Here is a 21036-nt window from a genome sequence, read left to right on the forward strand (position 1 = left end):
TAAATAAGAACCATGTTTAATTTACACAAAAACTAGTCAATGACGACTATAGCAGCTTTATTCATGATAGAATAAATTATGAATTCATTCAAATGGGAGCATGAGAAATGCTCTTCATTTGTCAAATGGATAAACATATCTGTATATTCATACAGTAAACTACTGCTACTTAGTTAAAAAAAAAAGAGGGAGAAGAAGAAGAAGAAGAAGAAGAAGAAGAAAGAAATTACTGATACATGTAACAACATAGATAAAAAATGCATTGTGCTAATTTCAAGCCAGACTCAAAACACTACATATTGTATGACTTCATTTATATGACTTTCTGGAAAAGTCAAAACTATTGAGAGAGTAAGCAAACAGCGGTTGCCTGGGGTGGGAGTCAGGTTTGACTACAAAGGAGCATAAGTAATTTTGGAGGAGGATGATAGAACTATTTTATATCTTGATTTGTGGTGGTAATATGACTATATGTTGGTCAAAACTCATAGACATTTACTAAAATGGGTGAATTTTATTAGATGCAAAAAAAATAATCTAACCAATAGCATCAGAAAGGGCTTCATAAGATGCCCAGATCTTCAAAGCTTTGAAGGTTTACAGGTGGGCAGTAGGGAGGAGCTCGAGGGACACAGGATTTGCAAAGGCTTAAAGGTAGCAAAGGTACAAAGTTTTACATACTTTCCAATTGTTTGGAAAGTTAGAAGTCTAAAGGTACGCGGTGGGAGAGGTGCCAGAAGTAGTAGACAGAGCCAAGTTTGGAAGTCCTCAATGTTTGGTAAAGAAGTCTTTGGTAAAGATTTTCCTACCCTCTTATTTATTTATTAAATATTTGTTTTTAAATTTTATAGACAAAAGTGGTTTTAAAATATTTAAGTGGTAAGTATTATATAAAGAAGAAAAGTTTTAAGATAAGAGAGAGATGGGAGATACCAGACAGCTTTATGTTTTCTTCTTTTTTTTAATGCAGTCAACCAAAATGGTTGTTTTTATTTTAATACTCTGGCCTTTCTGCTTGTTTGTTTTTAAATTGCCTTTTAAAAAAAATTTAAATTCAATTAATTAACATATAGTGTATTATTAGTTTCAGAGGTGGAATTCAGTGATTCATCAGTCTAATAACACCCAGTGCTCATTACATCCCCTGCCCCCCTTAATTCCGTCACCCAGGTACCCTAAGACTCTCATATTTAAGTATAAGATGTATGTTGTTGCATGTTTTATGATTGTATTCACTATTTCCAAGACCTGCAGGTATCTGCCCCCCTTGAAGCCTTTGAAAGAATGCCTCCTTCTGCCTCATCTGCCCCCAGATAACTGAAGCCTCGCCTCAGTTTATTCAGGTCTTTGTTCAAAGCTGTCTCCTCAGAGAGGCTTTCCCTCACCACCCCTTCAAAACCAAAGCACCCCCTCCTATAATCTCCCTCTATGCCCTTTACCCCACTTCATTATCTTGGTAGTACACACTATCACCTGACATTTATTTTTTTTTTTTTTAAAGATTTTATTTCTTTTATTTGACAGAGATTACAAGTAGGCAGAGAGGCAGGCAGAGAGAGAGAGGAGGAAGCAGGCTCCCTCCTGAGCAGAGAGTCTGATGTGGGGCTCGATCCCAGGACCCTGGGATCATGACCTGAGCCGAAAGCAGAGGCTTTAACCCACTGAGCCACCCAGGTGCCCCTCACCTGACATTTATTCGTGTGTTGACTTGTTTGCTCTCTTCCTTCTTTAAGATCTCTGTTAAGAGCAGGGTCTGTCCACAATACATCCCTGGAGCCTGATACTTTTCAAAGTAAACCACACATGCAAAGGCCCTGAGGTGCAAAATGACTGTGACATGCTAAAAGAGGGCCTTTGCATGTATGGTTTACTTAAGAAGGCCAATGTGACAAGAGGGAGAGGGCTAGGAGATGAGCTTAGAGAAATAGGCAGGGACCAGATCACAAAGGCCTTTGTAGACCACAGCAAGTGGTTTGGGTTTAATTCTGAGTATAACAGGTGGCCTCCAGAGAGTTGAAACCTGGGAGGTGGGTGGGGAGGGGCAGATAATTAACTGATTATATTTAGTCTAAAGATCATTCTTGCTGCTGTATGAAGAGTAGACAGAATAGGGCAAAGAGTAAAGCAAGGGAACCAGTTAGAAAGTTTGCTGGAACTGTCGAATGGATGAGATTGTGACTTGGGTTAAGGGGTAGCAATGAAGATGGACAGAAGTAGACAGAAGGCTTATGGATGTATCTTGACAACTTGTTGATGAATTGGGTATGGAATGGGGGACGGAGGAAAAAGGCAAGGATAATTCCCAAGTTTAGGGACCTCAGCAACTGAGTGAATGGTGTGGCATTTACTGAGATGGGAGAATCTGAGGGAACTACACCTTGGGTGAGGGGCTGTGGTAGAGAATGAAATATTTTTAATGTTTTTGTTCCATGAACACCAAGGGCCAGAGAGGCTTTTTTTCCATCTTAAAGTATTTTTTAAATTGCGATTTAGTTGACATATAAGAATATATTAATTTCAGGTGTACAGCATAATGATTCAGCATTTTTTTTTTTTTAAAGAACTTGGACTTCAGTATTTTTCTATCTTTAGCCAGTGTCTTAGTTTGGGCTGCTATGAAAGCAGATAAAGTACCATAGACCAGATGGCTTATAAAAAACAGAAATTTATTTCTTCCAGTTCCAGAAGAAGTCTGAGATCAGGTTCCATGGTCAAGCTCTGGTTGAGGGCTCTCTTCCTGGTTGCAGACTGCTGACACCTGCGCAGAGCACAGAGAGAAGCAGCAAGATCTCTTGTGACTCGTCTAAGGGCACTAATCACATTCATGAGGGCTTCTGCCTCATGACCTCATCTAAACCCAGTTACCTCCCAAAGGCCCCATCTCCTAATACCATCATACTAGGGGTTAGGGTTTCAATATATGAATTTTGGGAGGACACCGTCAGCCAATAACAGTTGGGAAACGAAGGGCTTTAATCAGGGGAGGGACTGCAGTTTTATCTCAAGCAGCTGCTCTGGGAAGCCTGTGGGCGATGCATGGGAAGGATGGGATTGGAAGGAGTGAGACCAGGTGATTTAGGCAAAGAAATCCTGGGCCAACCCTAGAGCTGCGGACATGGGGAGGGGCAGAATCAGTGGGAAATGGTGACACACATATCACGGGTGGCAGGAAGGGGTGAATCCAAGATGAGATTCCCATTTCTACACTCGGAGACATCCAAGGAGGACTGGGTTCGAGGGTTGTGTAGAGGTCATTTCTATCAGTTTGGATGAATTGAGAGGCTCTGTAACTTTAAGAATCGAATTAATTTTTCACTCTGGCACTATTTGCATACAGCCCCTCCCACTTCATGTTGTCGGCTGGAAGTCGGAAGTTGTAGTGGGGAGTCTGAGTAAGGTGACCGCTCCTGGCTTGCCCCGAGTCCTGGGTGGCAGCATCTCTCTAAGAATGAGCCCTTCATGGAGGACAAGGGGAGATGGAGAGGAGAAGGGAGTGGAGGGTCATTGGAAGGGGAGGTGAACCACGAGAGACTATGGACTCTGAAAAACAATCTGAGGGTTTTGAAGGGGCGGGGGGTGGGGAGGGAGGTTGGGGGAGCCAGGTGGTGGGTATTAGAGAGGGCATGGATTGCATGGAGCACTGGGTGTGGTGCAAAAACAATGAATACTGTTACGCTGAAAAGAAATAAAAAATTAAAAATAAATAAAATCTTTAAAAAAAAAAAAAAAGAATGAGCCTTCCTGTACCAGATTGCATGCCCCCTGGAGGAAGGATTCAGGGAGTATAGAGGTACGACTTAAAGAGGGAAATCTCTCATCCTTGGAGAGGTGGTGGTGGAAATGGAACGCTAAGTGTGAGGAGCCTTCTCTGTGGATGACACTGTCAGAGCTTCTCTAGAAATATGTGCTGGGGGACGCCTGCTTCCTCCTCTCAGCAAGGAGCTGCTTCCTCCTCTCTCTCTGCCTGCCTCTCTGCCTACTTGTGATCTTTGTCTGTCAAATAAATAAATAAAATCTTAAAAAAAAAAAAAGAAATATATGCTGGGTGGAGCTCACTGCTCCCCGGGCTCTCAGCTCAGGGAGTGTCTTAGTCCCCCTCATATGCTACGGCTTCATGTGTGTTCTGGGTCAGCTCCTTTCCTCCCTTATCTGGACTCTACTGGTCCTGCTGATGTGTCTTTGTTTTGCTGTTCTCTGCTAGAGGCTTTGACTGTTTTTAAAAATCCTTCCTTGGTCCCTTGTATTTCAGCCCGAGAGGAAGTTCGGAGTGGTGGTGGTTGGCGTTGGCAGAGCCGGCTCTGTGCGGATCAGGGACTTGCGGAATCCGCATCCTTCCTCGGCATTCCTGAACTTGATTGGCTTCGTGTCCAGGTGGCTGGCATTTGTCCTGTGCCTTGTAATTCGTGGCAAAACCAATGAGATGAATTAGGGCTTGGGACATAGAGATTCTACAGGCCCAGGAAGAGAGAGAGCCAGCTCTGGGGTCATTCCAGGGAAACGTGCTCAGGGTCAACCCCACTAGATCGCAAGTTGGGATGAGTCTGGGAGCCGGAGTCCTGGACCTGCAGTGGGGATATACAGCGAAGACAAACACAGGGAAGATGAGAGTAGGGCCTGATGGTGACACAAGGGGCACAGTGAACACATGGTGGCTTGGCCTGAAAGAAGGCCATCAGTGTGTGCCATTTAATCATTGTATCAGTTATCGTCATAGCCATCCGTGCAGTGGCCCTGGGCTTTACAAGCCTTACCAGCTATTTGATACAGATAGCATTATGAACCCTGCTTTACAGATAAAGAAACTGAGCCACAGAAAGGTTATATAATTTGCCTATGGACACACAGCTAGAAAGTCTAAGGCCTAACTTTGAATACACGTCTGTTTGATTCCAAAGCCCATCATCTAAGCAACATGTATTCTTTTCCCTTTGGTAATTTTGAGCCTCACTTTTATCTCCTGTAACTCAATCAAAATCAAACTTCTCACTGTGTTTCTTCTTCTCTGACCCACACTCACCCAGTCCCTTCCTCCACCACTCACCACTTCCTTACATACACCAGTCACCAAACTCACATGGTATAAGGTCATTTATGCATGTTAATTGTGAATAAGATGTAGGCACTGTGTTGGCTGAGGAGAGAGGGTGGGGAGCAACCTAGGTACCTCTCTCTGCTTTTTAATGCTTTAGAGATATCGAACAAAGCATGGTTAACCACTGTGATGGTCCACACAGACCATCCGGGGCACTAGAGAGACCCGGAAGTGGTAGGAATCTACCCTTGGTCAGTCATCTCCCCTCAGTAAGAGTCGAAGGGACTTGCACATAAACGGGAGATCAAAATGACTATTCACCAGCGCTGTAACTCCCATTGCAGCCCTACCTGAAGCTGGATTGAACACAACAGTTGGGTTCAAGGCTGAAGTGGGGCCTTCTCCTTGTCCCTTAAACCCCAGTCCTTTGCTAGCTGGCTGCCGTGCCTGATATAGTGACGACTTCTAAACTACTCAAGTCATATGGGAAGATGGCCAGCTCACACCCCCTGCTTTACTGCACCCCTACCTTTATCACACTGTTCCCCTTTTCACATGCCCTGTTTCTCACATCCTACCTGCTAAGTCCTACCATTCCCCCAGGAAGCCTCCTCCAAAACCCTAGATTAGATGTTCCTCGCCTTAATTGAACTACCCACCTGAACCGCCAAGCATGACAGCTCTCATGTTCGTGTAGGGTTGAGCTTACATATTTACATGTGTGTCTTCCTTCTTCTCTTAAAGGACTGTGAGTGAAGTCTGGTAGTCCTAGTGCTTAGTGGTCCTCGAGACCACTTCTGTGATAAAAGGAGAGCAGTTGTTTTCATTTTAGAGACGGACTAATTCAAAGACTGCCAGGTCCTACAGGCTGTTAGCAGTAGTGTCGGCACTCAATGCCAGGTCTCTTGACTTAAACCTGTATTTCTCACTCTGCGGCAGGTAATGTCCTGGAAGTGGGAGGGAGGGAAGGAGTTAATTTCTTCATTTCCAAAAGCTGGTTACCAGGACATAGTTGGGAGGCGAGGAAAAGGATGGTGCTCATTTATCGGATATGCTGTGGACTTTTGTGTTGCATTTTTGTTATTCTCAAATAGACGAGAGCTTGGGAACATTGATGAAGTCCGGCAGATTTCCTTGGAAGATGCTCTTTCCAGTAAAGAGGTTGAGGTCGCTTATATCTGCAGTGAGAGCTCTAGCCACGAAGACTATATCAGGTGGGTTTTCAATGTTGGTGGTCCTTACCTTGCACAGCAGTGCAGGAGCATAAAAATGACGGGGCAAACTGAAATCTCTTAAAGAAATTTTAATAACTGAAGGGGAAACTCACAGTGGAGCCATCACCTTTAAAAATTGTCAAAATGCTAGGGGCACCTGGGTGGCTCAGTGGGTTAAAGCCTCGGCCTTCGGCTCAGGTCATGATCTCAGGGTCCTGGGATCGAGGCCCGCATCGGACTCTCTGCTCGGCAGGGAGCCTGCTTCTCTTCCTCTCTCTCTGCCTGCCTCTCTGCCTACTTGTGATCTCTGTCTGTCAAATAAATAAACTCTATTAAAAAATTGTCAAAAAGCTAAAAACTCTGAGTTACAAATGTGGAAGAAAATGAAAACTACATCAAACTAATATTTATTTGGTATACTATGATTTAAAACAATACAAAGAATTGAAGGGTGTTCTTTGTAAAAGAATTCATTGACAGCAGATTGAATAGTGCTTGCCTCTTGTCATACTGGGAGGCGGAGCCAGTATCTTCATGGCGCTTTGGCAAATTGTCGTAATCCTTTCTAAGTTTGGATCAGCTGTCACCAATGTATCCTTTGTGCTTTTAACTTTTTAAGTATCTCCAAGAGTTCCTTTAATAAGAACAGCTTTTGTCATGAGAGAAGTGCAGAAAGAAGGTAGTGGTGGCATCGGAGAGGGCAGATGACATTATAAAGCAAGAGAAATGACACCTCCCCCTGCCACACCTTCAGATGCGAAGCCTAGAGCCCGTCAAGCCTTTGGGGGGACTGCTCCTGGAAGGGGGAGCCCCACGCACAACCTGGCAGCTGACAAGGCGGTTCCAGCCACGCCCCTGAGTCTCACTTCCCTTCTCAGTCCCTACATTAAATCGCAGTTGCCCGTGTGCCGTTCCCCAGGATAGCCTGCTCCCTCCTGGCCGCTTCAGCTCCAGGGTGGAAAGAAACACCTTTCCTTGGTTCCCTTTACCCTACTTTGGCACCAGAGTGTCTTTCCTTAAAAAGGTGATTTTGTAGTTCTCAGTTTATAAATGTTTGCACCTTAGGAGTATCTGGAGGTTAAAATCCAAACTTTGGAGCAGAGCATTCTAGGTTCTGCACAGTCAGGCTCTCAGCTACTTTTATGACCTTGTTTCCCTCTCCTGCGGTCGTCTACTCCCCGGCTGTGCCGAAACTCATGCCATGACCCCAGTGGACAAATCTCCGTACCCTCATCTTGTAGGTCGCACCTGGAAAATGCCTCCTCGCATGTCAGATGATACTGAAACCTTTTCAGACTGGCTGAGGCGGCCCTGGCTGTTCATGGGTGTGGCAGGTTGTGTGTATGGCTCCCACGGGATAATAGGCAATTTACAGGTTAATGTCTTTTGTTTCTCCTCCAGAGTAGCTGGCAAATAGTACCTAGTTGACTATATGAGTGTAGTCATGAATGATGAGTATAGTCAGGAAATGGATGTTCAGAGGAACACATAACCAGAGCACCTCTTCTAGAACACACAACCAGAACTTCTAGTGACAGGAAGCACAGGTTAGCCTCTGGCCCCCACTCTCATCTGCATTCCTTCGTGACCCAGGGACTTACATGTATTTATCACAGTCCGTTCTCTGTCATGCAGGGCATTTTATTGACGCTTACTTGAAGTGTATTTTCTCTCAGTCTCTCTCTTTTTTTCCAAAGGCAGTTCCTCAATGCTGGCAAGCATGTCCTTGTGGAATATCCCATGACACTGTCTTGGACAGCAGCTCGCGACCTGTGGAAGCTGGCAGAGCAGAAAGGTAACGTATAGTCTGCCTGTGGAACACGGACCCTCTTTTAGAGTTTCTGCAGGTAAAATGTCTTCGGTACCATCTTTATGCCTTTAAAAGTCAACCCTATGCCATGTATGTCCCGTGGACTCCAAGTCCCCTAGGCATCCCCTGTCCTGTAGGCACACATAATGGGTGTGTGTGGAGGGCTAAGAAGGTGGAGGGATGAGTGGGCATTTGCAAACTTTTGTGAGAGACTTACGGCTTTTACTCTGAGAAGCATGAATTAGCTTCGACTTATGCTAGTGTCATGATATTATTCCACTGTTATTCATGAGATATTTACATTGCTAGTGGAAATATGTCCAAATCAGAGTAACTGATTGTCTTATCTGCATACTTTGTAGTTTGTGCTGTTTCTCAAGAGGAGTGTCATTTATCAAATACTTACTATATCCCAGCAACTTGGGAACTCTGCTAGGCACTTTATAAGTTATTTTATTTAATTGTCCTAGAAACCCTTGGAGGTAGGTATTTTCTCAAGCTTATGTGAAGGAATGTTACGTAATTCCTTACGTAAATTTGTATCTTTACAGTAAATACCCAGTAGTGCAATTGCAGGGTCATAGGGTAGCTCCTCCATACCATTTTCCAAAGTGGCTGCACCAACTTGCATTCCCACCAACAGTGTAAGAAGGTTCTCCTTTCTCCACATCTATCCAACATTTGTTATTTCCTGCCTTGTTAATTTTTGCCATTCTAACCAGTGTAAAGTGGTTCGAATCACTGCGTAAAGTGGTTCGAAACCTTGATGGCTGATGATGTTGAACATTTTTTCATGTGTCTGTTAGCCATTTGTATGTCTTCTTTGGAGAAGTGTCTTTTCATGTCTTCTGCCCATTTTTGATGTGATTATCTGTTTTTTGAGTGTTGAGTTTGAGAAGTTCTTTATAAATCTTAGATACCAGCACTTTATCTGTAATGTCCTTTGTGAAGATCTTCTCCCATTTTGTGGGTTGCCTCTTTGTGTTATTGACCTTTCCTTTGCTGTGCAGAAGCTTTTGATCTTCATGAAGTCCCAAAAGCTCATTTTCACTGTTGTTTCCTTTGGCTTTGGAGACATACATGCCTTGAAAGAAGTTGCTGTGGCCAGTGTTGAAAAGGTTACTGCCTATGTTCTCCTCTAGGATTTTGATGGATTCCCATCTCACATTTGGATCTTTCACCCACTTAGAGTTTATCTTTTTATATGGAATAATAGAATGGTCGATTTCATTCTTCTGTACATAGCTGTCCAGTTTGCCCAGCACCATTTATTGAAGAGACTTTTTTCCATTGGATATTTTTTCCTGCTTTGTCGAAGAGTAGTTGACCATAGAATTGAGGTTCCACATCTGGGCTCTCTATTCTGTTTCATTGATCTATGAGTTTGTTATTGTGCCAGTACCAAGCTGTCTTGATGATCACAACTTTGTATTACAGCTTGAAGTCAGGCATTCTGATGCCCCCAGGATCCAACACACAGTTTTCTTTTTCAACATTTCCCTGGCAATACAGTGTCTTTTCGGGTTCCATACAAATTTTAGGATTGTTTGTTCCAGCTCTTTGAAAAATCCCATTGGTATTTTGATCGGGATGGCATTGAAAGTATACATTGCTCTGGGTAGCATAGACATTTTAACAATGTTTATTCTTCCACTCCGTGAGCATGGAATGTTTTTCCAAATTTTTGTGTCTTCTTAAATTTCTTTCATAAATGTTCTGTAGTTTCTAGAGTATAGATCCTTTACCTCTTTGGTTAGGTTTATTCCTAGGTGTCTTATGGTTTACTATGTTGGACAATAATGGCCAGAGTGGGCATCCTTGTCAGGTTACTGATCTTAAGGAAAATGCTCTCAGCTTTTCCCTGTTGAGAATGACATTCGCTGTGAGCTTTTCTTAGGTGGTTTTTATGAAATTGAGTAATGTTCCCTCTATCCCTACACTCAGAAGAGTTTTAATCAGGAGAGGATGTTGTATTTTGTCAAACGCCTTTTCTGCATCAATTGAGAGGATCATATGGTTCTTGTCTCTTCTTTTAATAATGTTTTTTGTTACATTGATTTGTGAATGTTGAACCACCCTTGCATCCCAGGAATAAATCCCACCTGGTCGTGATGGGTAATCCTGTGTGTTGGATCCTGTTAGCTAGGATCTTTTTGAGAATTTTGGCATCCGTATTCATCAGGGATATTGGTCTGAAATTCTCCTTTTTGATGGGATCTTTGGCTGGTTTGGGATCAGGGTACTGCTGGCCTCATAGCACGAATTTGTAAATTTTCTTTCTCTTTCTGTTTTTTGAAACCACTTCAGGAGGATAGGTATTATTTATTTTTTAAATGTTTGGTAGAATTCCCCTGGGGAATCCATCAGGCCACGGACTCTTGTTTTTTAGGAGGTTTTTGATCGTTGCTTCAGTTTCCTTGCTGGTTATTGGTCAATTCAGATTGTCAATTTCTTCCTGTTTCAGTCTTGGTAGTTTATAGGTTTCCGCGAAGGCATCCATTTCTTCCAGGTTGCTTTATTTATTGGCATATAGTTGTTGATAATAATTTCTAATAATTGTTTCTATTTCCTTGGTGTTAGTCGTGGTTAGTCGTAGTCCCCTTTCATTCAAAATTATATTAATTTGGGTCCTTTCTCTTTTCTTTTGCATAACTCTGGCCAGTGGTTTTTCGATCTTCTTAATTCTTTCAGAAAACCAGCTTCTAGTTTCGTTGATCTGCTCTACTGTATTTCTGGTTTCTAATTCATTGATCTCTGCTCTAATCTTTATTATTTCTCTTATCCTGCATGGTTTAGGTTTTATTTGTTGTTCTTTCTCCAGTTCCTTTAAGTATAAGGTTAGCTTGTGTATTCAGGATTTTTCTGCTTTTTTGAGTGAGGCTTGGATGGCTATGTATTTCCCCCTTAGTACTGCCTTTGCTGTATCCCACAGGTTATGGACCGATGTGTTTTCATTCTCGTTGGTTTTCATGAATGTTTCAGTTCTTCTTTAATTTCCTGGTTGACCCAGACATTCTTTAGCGGATGGTCTTAGCTTCCAAGTATTTGAATTCCTTCCATATTTTTTCTTGTGACTGAGTTCCAGTTTCAAAGAATTGTGGTCTGAGAATAGGCAGGGAATAATCTCAGTCTTTTGGTATCAATTAAGACCTGATTTGTGACTCAGTATGTGGTCTATTCTGAAGAAAGTTCCATGTCCATTTGAGAAGAATGACTATTCTGTTGTTTTAGGGAGGAATATTCTCTCTATATATATCTATGAAGTCCATCTGGTCCAGTGTGTCATTCAAAGCTCTTGTTTCTTTGTTGATCTTCTGCTTAGATGATCTGCCCATTGCTGAGAGTGGAGTGTTGTGGTTTCCTACTGGTAAGGTAGGATTCTCAATATGTTTCTTTATTTTGGTTAACAGTTGGTTTATGTAGTTGGCTGCTCCATGTTGGGGGCATAGATATTTACAATTGTTATATCTTCTTGTTGGATAGACTCTTTAAGAATGATATAGTGTCCTTCTGTATCTCTTACTACAGTGTTTAGCTTAAAATCTAAGATGTCTGATATGAGAATTGCTACCCCAGGTTTCTTTTGAGTTCTGTTTCATGAAAAATGGTTCTCCATCCCCTCACTTTCAGTCTGGATATATACCATTAGGTTCAAAATGAGTCTGTTGTAGACAGCATATAGATGGGTCATGTCCTTTTATTCAGTCTGCTAACCCTTACCTTTTCATGGGAGCATTTAGGTCATTCGCTTTGAAAAATATGATTTTATTGCCATAATGTTGCCAGTGAAGTCATTGTTTCTATAGATCGTCTCTGCCCTCCCGTATTTATCCCATTATTCACAATAGCAACAGCTCAGATGCCCGGCAACAGATGAATATTTTACAAAGGTGTCGTCCGTACACAAAATGGAATATTCAGTTGCGGGAAAGAAGGATGTCCTGCCATTTACAATATGGGTAGATCTTGAGCAAAATATGCTACGTAAGATAAGTCAGAGGAAGATAAGTACTATATGATATCACTAATATGTGGAGCCCAGAGAGTCAAACCTGTAAAAAGACCCAGTGAAATGGTGATTAACAAAGGATAGGATGTGTGTGGGGGGTAATATTTATGTTTCAGGGTACAAAGTTGTAACAAGTAGTAAATAAGCCAGTTCCTAGCTGGCTCTGTGTTTCTTAGATTTTTATGCTACGCTGCCCCCTTCTGGCTAGAGGCAAAGTTAGTGCTTCCCGGATCTTAATCTTGCCTTTGGGACAGGTGGGTACCATCTTGGTTTCTTAGGTTGCCATTTCTGTGGCAAGCCTAGAACTTGCACCGCCTTCAGCTGGGGTATGTAAGGGTGCCGGGGTCCCCCGGCTGGTTCCGCAGTCTCTGTGTCCTGCGCTGGGGAAAGACAGACCTAGAATCTGGGATGCACGTATGACAGCTGATGATGATTGCCTTTTTTACGCCCGTTCTTGTCATGACAGGGAAGGTCTTGCATGAGGAGCACGTTGAACTCTTGATGGAGGAGTTTGCATTCCTGAAAAAAGAAGTGGTGGGGAAGGACCTGCTGAAAGGGTCTCTTCTCTTCACAGGTCAGTTCGATGTGGGGTCACAGGTCATGTGGAACCAGTGAGGCCGGCAGGCTAACTGGGTTCTTACCTAGTTCTCTCACGTGTTTGGATTCGTTTTCACTAAAGACTCTCTGACTGAAGGCCTCTTAATGTTATCTGCCCACGTGGCCACAAACAATAGAAATACCTGTATTTCTTCTTTCTTCAAATGAGACTGAAGTGCTTGGTGGGCCTTAGGTGAAAAAGTATGTTAGAAATCTTAAACTGACCAATGCTACCGTCCGAACCATTAGGTGTAGAATTTTCCTCGTTAAATCTTAACGAATTGGAGGTGATTTTTCCATAGGAGGTTCAAAATGGACTGAGACAGGTTCTTGGGGAGGAGAACATTTTTATTCTCTCTGCAGAGCAAATAGAATATGCATGGCCCCTTTCTGCCTCTAGTAAGTTACAAGGACATTGGCTGCAGCCAGACTATGTGATCTACTGTATATTTGATTACGTCAAGTTGGTCATTATTTGAGTAACTCCATTAGCAATAGGAAATGAGCATCCTTGAGGCTCCTGCTCCTGGGGTTATCTTTGTATGGACTCCTTATCTGGCTCTACCCTAAGGTAACTGGGCCACCTCTCCTGAGGGCTCTCCTTATGGAAGCAAAACCCTGATGTGGCCAGGCATTGTTAAGTGGTAAAACCATTCATCTCCTCATGAGCATCCACCTTCATTGTTTAACTAACGATAGAGTCATTGTAACAAATAATAACCGTTCTTCTATTCAAGGCGCTGTGCTAAGTATGGGACATGCATTAGTTCATGTTAATTCATATGAAAATCCTATAAAGTGGGTATTAATACCCTCATTATACAGGAAAAAAAGGAAGATCAGAGATGTGAGTAGCTTCACGGAGTTGACAAGAGCAGCCGAGTGGCGGAGCCAGACCGAAGCTCAGGCCTCTGACTTCATGGCTCAGACATCTGATGGCTGCTCTCGTCCTCTGTAAAGCGTAAGACCAGAGAGGGAGCCGCTGAGGAGAAGTCTTTATTTTGTGAGTTTGATGCCTACATCCTCATGCTTTCAAATTGTGTTGTCTATGAAACTGATAAATGTGTTGGCTTTTACTTATAACTTATCTTTTTTAAAGCATAGTCATAGTTAGGGATTTCAAGTCAGTTTCCAATTTATAAGAAATTTTTAATTTATAAATTTATAAATAATTTATAAATTTATAATTTATAATATAATAATATAATTATAAATTTAATTTATAAATTTATAAATTTTCCAATTTATAAGAAATTGGTTTGTAAACAGCATAGCAGGTCTGTAGCGTTTTAACTTTGGATTATGTTTAAAATTTGGGCCAGGGACAGTCAGGAGCACTATCTTGGCCACACATATTTCTCATACAAATATTCTTTTGAATGTACTTTTATATAGGAGATTATGAAGACTAAGGAAACACTTAACACTGTATCAGTTTTCTTGATTTTTGACATATTTATAAGTATTGCTGTTTTTTTTCATAGCTATCTCGGCGCCTTCACCCTATTGACATTTATACAGGTAGTTATATGGTATTTATAGGAATACAGACTTGGGCTAAAATACCTTGATTCTCCTTCTTTTACAAACCTTTAAGTCACAAACTGAAGAGGGTGTAGATGTTTGTAAATGTAAGTGTGTATATGTTCTGTCTGCAAACTATACATCCATATCCATATCTATATCTGGAGATATCGAGTATATATATATATATATAGATATATATATATATATATCTATATATATATATATATATTAGAAGCCTGAAATATTTTTATTATCCAGTGGGCTAGATGGACGACTGTTTCCAATAAAATGTCTTCTCCTCCTAACACAATGGAGTTGAGTAAAGAAGGCAGGAGAGAGACGCTTCTAGGAAAGAGTTTTCATTCAGGCACCAACTATCAGTGGTCGTGTTGGGCAGCACGCCAGGAGGCGAGGTTGCTTTGCCCCACTGTGGCCCCTGCCCACAAGCCCGCTCTGCTCGCCACCTTCCTTCCCAGTCCCACGGTATCTGTCATTCCCCACAGCTAGCCCGTTGGAAGAAGAGCGGTTTGGCTTCCCTGCGTTCAGTGGCATTTCTCGCCTGACCTGGCTGGTCTCCCTCTTCGGGGAGCTTTCTCTCGTCTCCGCCACTTTGGAAGAGCGAAAGGAAGATCAGCATATGAAAATGACTGTGTGCTTGGAGACAGAGAACAAACGGTAGGTTGTGAGAAAATGAGGGGCAGGGAACTTGAAGACATTGTTGTGTGTCCACGAAGGTGAATCTAGACCCCCCCACCCCCGACTCTAGAAGGGCCGTCTGCTTTTGTAGGTAGAACAGGTGCTGGAGTTTCACTTCGGTTGCCTCCTTTCGTCCTCATAGCAGCCTTGGAAGGTAAGTAAGACAGACATGAGCCCCTTTGCCAGGAAGGAGCTAGAGGCTTACAGAGTTCGGACAGGTTGTGTAAGCCACACAGGTAAGCAGTACACGGGCAGCGGCAGAAATCCAGTGACCTCTGTGACCTGAATTTTTTTCCAACATCTTATTATGAAAGTTTCAGACATATGGTAAAGTTGGACGGATTTTGCAGTGAATTCCCAAACCTACAACCTAGATCTTGCCCTTGACATTTTACCCTGCTTGCTTCTTATGGCATCCCTCAGTGTGACCAAAATTTAAAGTTTTGTTTCTCAGCTTTATATCATACCACCATACTGTTCCCAAAGTGTTCTAATTCTTGATTTTTTTTATACCAAGTGTTTAAAAAAAAAAAAAAAAGCACATTCATAGTTTTCCTTGAAAAGCACCGAGGCTCTGTAGAATATTTAAAACAGCACGTGTTTTGTACCGTTTCTGTTTGTGTTTCCAGGTAGCTGGGTCTGTTGGTAATAAAAGAAACAGGTGGGTTTTGACAAAACGAGAAAAGTATTTGAGTTCCTGAATGAAGCCCGATCTGTGTCCGTTTGAGGAGTTTCCTCTGGGCAAGGAAGGGAAAGGCAGAGGTCACAGATGCGGGTAAAGTAGGCAGAACTTCGAAGTGCCGCATTTGGGGTAATCACACTGGTGGGGCCTGGCCCTGACGCCGATGTTGTGAGTGTTAGAATGGTGGCTGTGGTCTGAGCGTCCCCGCAGCATGTGTGGCAAGAGCTAGAGGTCACGCGGGTGCTGCATAACTCAGGAAAGGGGAGCCTGAAGGGTCAGGGGACGTGTCTCAGAGGAAAAGATGCTTGGCTCAGCCTCGAAATCTGAGTAGGAGTCAGACAGGGAACAAGATGTTGTTATTGCGAAGGGAGGCAAGCATCCTGCGAGGGGCTGGGGCAGATGGCAAACGCCGTATTATAATTAATTCTTAGTTTTGTAAAATACTTTGTACTTCACAGATTGTACTTTTAATTTCATACCACCACAACTGCAGAGGTAGAGCGATACGCTCCGTATTCATGTTCACTGATTAGGAAATTGCGGTGGAGGAAACATCTGATGTTTTGCATTTCCTCAAGCTTCACGTTATATGGAAGGACGTGAGAAGTTTTCATAGGTGGATCAGAATAGTTTGAATATTTCTAGTTTGTATCCAGTGTTAAAGCAGTGAATAAACGGCATTAATGTTAATTTTTGTCATCACGCTATGAAATGTTTTAAAGCCTGTGTACTTTTTGTTTTTTAAAGATTTTATTTATTTATTTGACAGAGAGAGAAATCACAAGTAGGCAGAGAGGCAGGCAGAGAGAAAGAGGGAGAAGTAGGCTCCCTGCCAAACAGAGAGCCTGATGCTGGGCTCGATCCCAGGACCTGAGATCGTGACCCGTGCCGAAGGCAGAGGCTTAACCCACTAAGCCACTGAGGCGCCCCAAGCCTGTGTGCTTTTAAAACTAGCCGTGGGCTGGGCGTCAGTGGGTTAAGTGTCTGCCTTTGGCTCAGGTTATGATCCCAGGGTCCTGGGATGGAGCCCCACATCCGCTCCCTGCTCAGTAGGGAGCCTGCTTCTCCCTTTTCCCTTTGTCCCTCCCCCTGCTCATGCTCGCTGTCTCTCAAATAAATAAATAAAACTCTTAAAAAAAAATACTAGCTGTGAGCTGAAACTCGTATCATGTTAAATGTCATCTATACCTCAGTTAAACAAAACTGGCCATGGAAATTAATGTTTTAGAGGCGAGACCAACTTTTTGTAAGAGTTTGTAAAAATCATTTACTTTTTAAAGTCTGAGGCATAACCAAAATTTTTAGATGAGATGTTGAACACCTTAGTTTTAGTGGTTTGCTAATTTAACTACTGTCTCTTAGATTCTCTGACCTGAATATGAATTTTTGATTTATAAGCTATCATTGATTCATACATGAATCATTTTAATAACATTCAGAATAGAAAGCTTGGCTGACCTGCAACTCTTCAAAGCACATGGGTTTCTGCTCAGCTTACAAGGCCCTTGGTAGAGCGTGCCCCGTGACAAAGAAAAGCCGGCTTATCCCGTGAATGTGGTCTTGGCTGCTGACAGTACCTGGGAGGAATGCTTAGAATCTGTGGGCTGCTCTTCTGTCTCCCCCAAAGCTTGTCTCAGTCTGCAGGCCAGAGCTTCCTAAAGCTGCAAAAAATGTCCTTCCAGGGTTGTTACTACACATTAGATGATCTTGAAAGATTAAAGTAAAAGGATTAGCAAGACAGATCATTACTTGAATCCCCATTGTGCCAATCCTAGTGGATGTTTACTGAGCACTTACTGTATGTGTGAGGCACATAGCCCTTTAACAAAGACTTTCTCATATAATCTTTATACCAACTCTCTGAAGTGGCGTTATTACTCACACCTGGGAAACTGAGTCTCAGAGCGGTTAAGAAACTTGCTAAGGGCACAGAACTAAGTGATTGTGTGAGAGTCACACTTAGGCAGCCTGTCTCCTGTCCCCAAGTTGTCACACCTTCTCCCCAAAAATGCATGGGAAGGATACAAGAAAGTTACACCCTAGAAAACGTCATCAGGCCTTGTCTTTCCCTTATGGCAGTCCATACCCACCAGCAGGGCAGGTGTCACCGTCTTAGATCCCAAGGTCATCCAGGAAACCCCAGTGCAGCTGATTCTCAAGCCCGTGTTCTTTGCATCTTGCCGGTGGTTTTCACACTTTGTAAAAGACACCAAATACTTCTTTAACCCAAATCCCATGTGGATAGTCAGCGTACAGCAGTTACAGTTTTCAGCTGTCGTGTCGAGACCAGCTGGCAGGAGTGCTTTGGAAGCCATGCGTTCCCCAGCCTGCTTGTCCTTCCGGGCGTGGCGGGGAGAGCACTGTTAAAAATCACTGTCTCCGCTGGGCCAGCAGACCTGTGCTGATACTGGGGATGTGGATGTGGTTGAGGACCTTCCTGGAGAGGGTGAGAAGTAGGAAGCATTTTTGTAGCCGGTTCATGCCCAAGTTGACAAATGCAGATTTTGCAAATGAAGGTTTCACAGAGAGGAAGCGTGGAGAAGCCTTCTGTGAGTTTAAAGCTTGCGTTTTTTGTTTGGGATGTCTGGAGCTAACTGTTGTCTAGGCTCAGAGCTTGAGCGGACCAGGTCCCATCCTCAGCTGGCAATAAAGTGCCAACATTCAGTATTCTCACTTAAACGTGACTAGGAGATTAGGAAACCAGGACTTTTGAAGTTCTTCACGGACAGGACCACAAAATAAGGAAGTTTTTCTGTCAACATCTCTCCTGATGTCTCCCTACATACACGGGTATTGGCTTGGCTCCCCCTTTATGTACTTCCTCTTAAACACACACCTCCACACTCTAGGCCTTGGGCAGCTAGGTTAGCCGAAGGGGAGGACCCCTTTTCCCAGCTCAAAGGGAGCCCTGAGTTCTCTCCAACACCCAAACATTCTTGAGTGACCTGCTTGGGTCCTTTTCCTTTTCCTGTAACCTCACACCTAAATCTTAAACTGTACCAGGGACCATCAGTCTGGAGGCAGAAAAACCCAAAAGGTAGCTTCCTTTCTTCCTTAGTGACACTGGTCTAATCTGCCCACCCCAGGACTGACCTATTGCAGCGCAAAGGAAGAGGAGAGAGGACATTTGAGGAATGGTGGCAGGAAAGGAAAAGGCTAGAGAACTTGAAGTGTGCTCAAGATTTAACACCTTCCCTGTTCACACTGAAAACTATCAGCACAATCATCCAACAAAATTGCTTTGTCCTTCACCCTGACTCATTGCTTTAGGAAAAGAAAAGGGAGGGGAAAGCAAAAAGAAGTAGCCAGAGGCCAACCACAAGCCATCTCATTCCCAGAATTTTGTTCTAAGAAGAAGAGGGGAAAACTATATATGCGTGTATATATGTGCGACGATGTTGAATGCAGAGCATTCGTGTTAATTTAAAATTGAAGAGGCTTAAATATTTGGCAGTAATAAAATATTATCAATTGTGCATGATATGCCGAAAAAATAATCAAAACACCGCCATAGGATCATACAAATATTGTAAAACAAGTAGAAGCAGCATAATCAAAAAGTATTTTTACTTGATGATTTGTATGCCATCTGCATATAGGCAAAAATTTGGAAGGATTATCTCAAGTTGAAGATTGTTTTATTTAGGTGAAAGAACCGTGGATTTTTTTTTTCCATCCAGAATATCCCTAAATCAGTACCATATTGTTTTTAGAATATATATATATATATATATATATTTTAAACTTTATTTATTTATTTGACAGAGATCACAAATAGGCAGAGAGGCAGGCAGAGAGAGAGGGGGAAGCAGGTTCCCTGCTGAGCAGAGAGCCCAATTTGGGGGGCTCAGTCCCAGGACACTGAGACCATGACCTGAGCCGAAGGCAGAGGCTTAACCCACTGAGCCACCCAGGCGCCCCTAGAATATATTTTTAAAAAGCAGATTTTGTGTTTTTTACTGTCATTTTATTCAGTGGAACTTCTTTAGGTCAGAGCCTACCTAGGAGATTTATCTGTATTTCACTAAGCAGATAACACAGCTTTGACCTACTACAAAGACAGAAAGGATAATCCTAGAGAAAGGAGGGACTTTGGAGAAGTGGAGTCTGTCCTATTTGGATTTTAGGGTTTTGTGACTGCTGACCATAGCAGGAAGCTGGAGGGAGGCAGATTTGAAACAGAAACAGGTGCTTTGTTAATCAGCAGGGAGGTGCTTTCTGGTGTGTGCACTGGGCTCTAGACTTCTTTGAGAATGTGACGAAAGCATTTCTTTCCATTAAAATGCACAAACCCAGGGAAAAAACAGTTTTGCACACCATCTCAGGTGGTATATACATTCCCTGTAGCCATTATCTGGATCCCTTTGTCTATTAGAATCAGGATAAAGACAAATGAGAAAGAGAAAGGAAGGGAGGGAGAGCGAAGGGGAGGTGGGTGGGGGGATGGGTGAAACAGGTGATGGGGATGAAGGAGCGCACCTGGGACGGGCCTGGGGCGATGTGCGGAATTGTTGAATCACTATATTGTACGCGGAAGCTAATCTAACACTGTCTATTAACTAGCTGGAGTTAAAAACCGTTTTAAAGAGTTACGGATAAGCCAGTCACAAAAGGAAAAGCCAAAGTGATGTTCACACAGAAATCACTGAACGAATTCCCTTGCCTGGTGGCAAAATTCGGCGGAGGACATTGGGCAGCAAAGTTGGGAACAATCCCCCGAGGCCTTGGGGAGGCTGGTGGAGGTCCAGATGCCCCCCGGGGCCTCTCTGTGGAGCAGCAGCTTCCGGGTAGATGGGAGCAAAATGAAACCTGTCACCAGGGCCTCAGGTGCCCGAGAGCATCCGCTGGCTCTCCCTTGTGACCTGACGTCTGTGATTCTTTTGTCTTCGCAGTCCGCTCACCTGGATCGAGGAGAAAGGGCCTGGTCTAAAACGAAACCGACACTTGAGCTTCCATTTTAAATCTGGGTCTCTGGAGAATATGCCAAATGTCGGAGTCAATAAGAATATTTTTCTGAAAGATCAAAATATATTTGTCCAGAAACTCTTGGGCCAGTTCTCCGAAAAGGAGCTGGCGGCCGAGCAGAAACGCATCCTGCACTGCCTCTGGCTCGCGGAAGAAATCCAGAAGCACTGCTCCTCCAAGCAGTGAGCCGAGGACGCTCGCGGGACCGCAGTTTCCTCTTTACAAAGAGCTGGCCTTCATCTCGAGTCTCACAATTAAACGTGTCTTGGGTAAACAGGCTTTTTGTTTACTGTCCCGAGCTGTGTTGGGAGTGAGATTTGCGAGTTGGGGGCACGTGTTGTAGGGGCGAAGGAGGAACCGTGCTCGGTCGAACTGGGCTAAATGGTTCACCTAATTTCATTCACTCTTCCCGACGGCCCTGCCAGACGGTTGTGGCCAGGTTTGTTTTCAGTGGTACGTTGGAAAGCCTTGTCTGAAGTCACCCAGACAGGAAAAAGCAGAACT

General features: G+C 43.2%; 1 protein-coding gene across 2 annotated transcripts in view; it reads left to right on the forward strand.

The window, feature by feature from the left end:
* BLVRA (biliverdin reductase A) overlaps positions 1 to 20809 on the forward strand; it is a 38648-nt gene extending 17839 nt beyond the window's left edge. Inside the window, exons 3-8 of one of the 2 annotated variants that reach the window (XM_032874983.1) lie at positions 4250 to 4371; positions 6127 to 6246; positions 7944 to 8041; positions 12532 to 12639; positions 14693 to 14864; positions 20460 to 20809. In XM_032874983.1, coding sequence (XP_032730874.1) covers positions 4250 to 4371; positions 6127 to 6246; positions 7944 to 8041; positions 12532 to 12639; positions 14693 to 14864; positions 20460 to 20718 — 879 coding nt within the window. In that variant the 3' untranslated portion in view covers positions 20719 to 20809. Of the gene's footprint in view, positions 1 to 4249; positions 4421 to 6126; positions 6247 to 7943; positions 8042 to 12531; positions 12640 to 14692; positions 14865 to 20459 lie in introns of those variants that run through there. The other variant, XM_032874984.1, reaches the window with a different exon arrangement.
* The last annotated feature ends 227 nt before the right edge of the window (positions 20810 to 21036 follow it).

Source organism: Lontra canadensis, unplaced genomic scaffold (assembly GCF_010015895.1).
Source record: "Lontra canadensis isolate GAN:19392208 unplaced genomic scaffold, GSC_riverotter_1.0 scaffold54, whole genome shotgun sequence".
Taxonomy (NCBI): Eukaryota; Metazoa; Chordata; class Mammalia; order Carnivora; family Mustelidae; genus Lontra; species Lontra canadensis.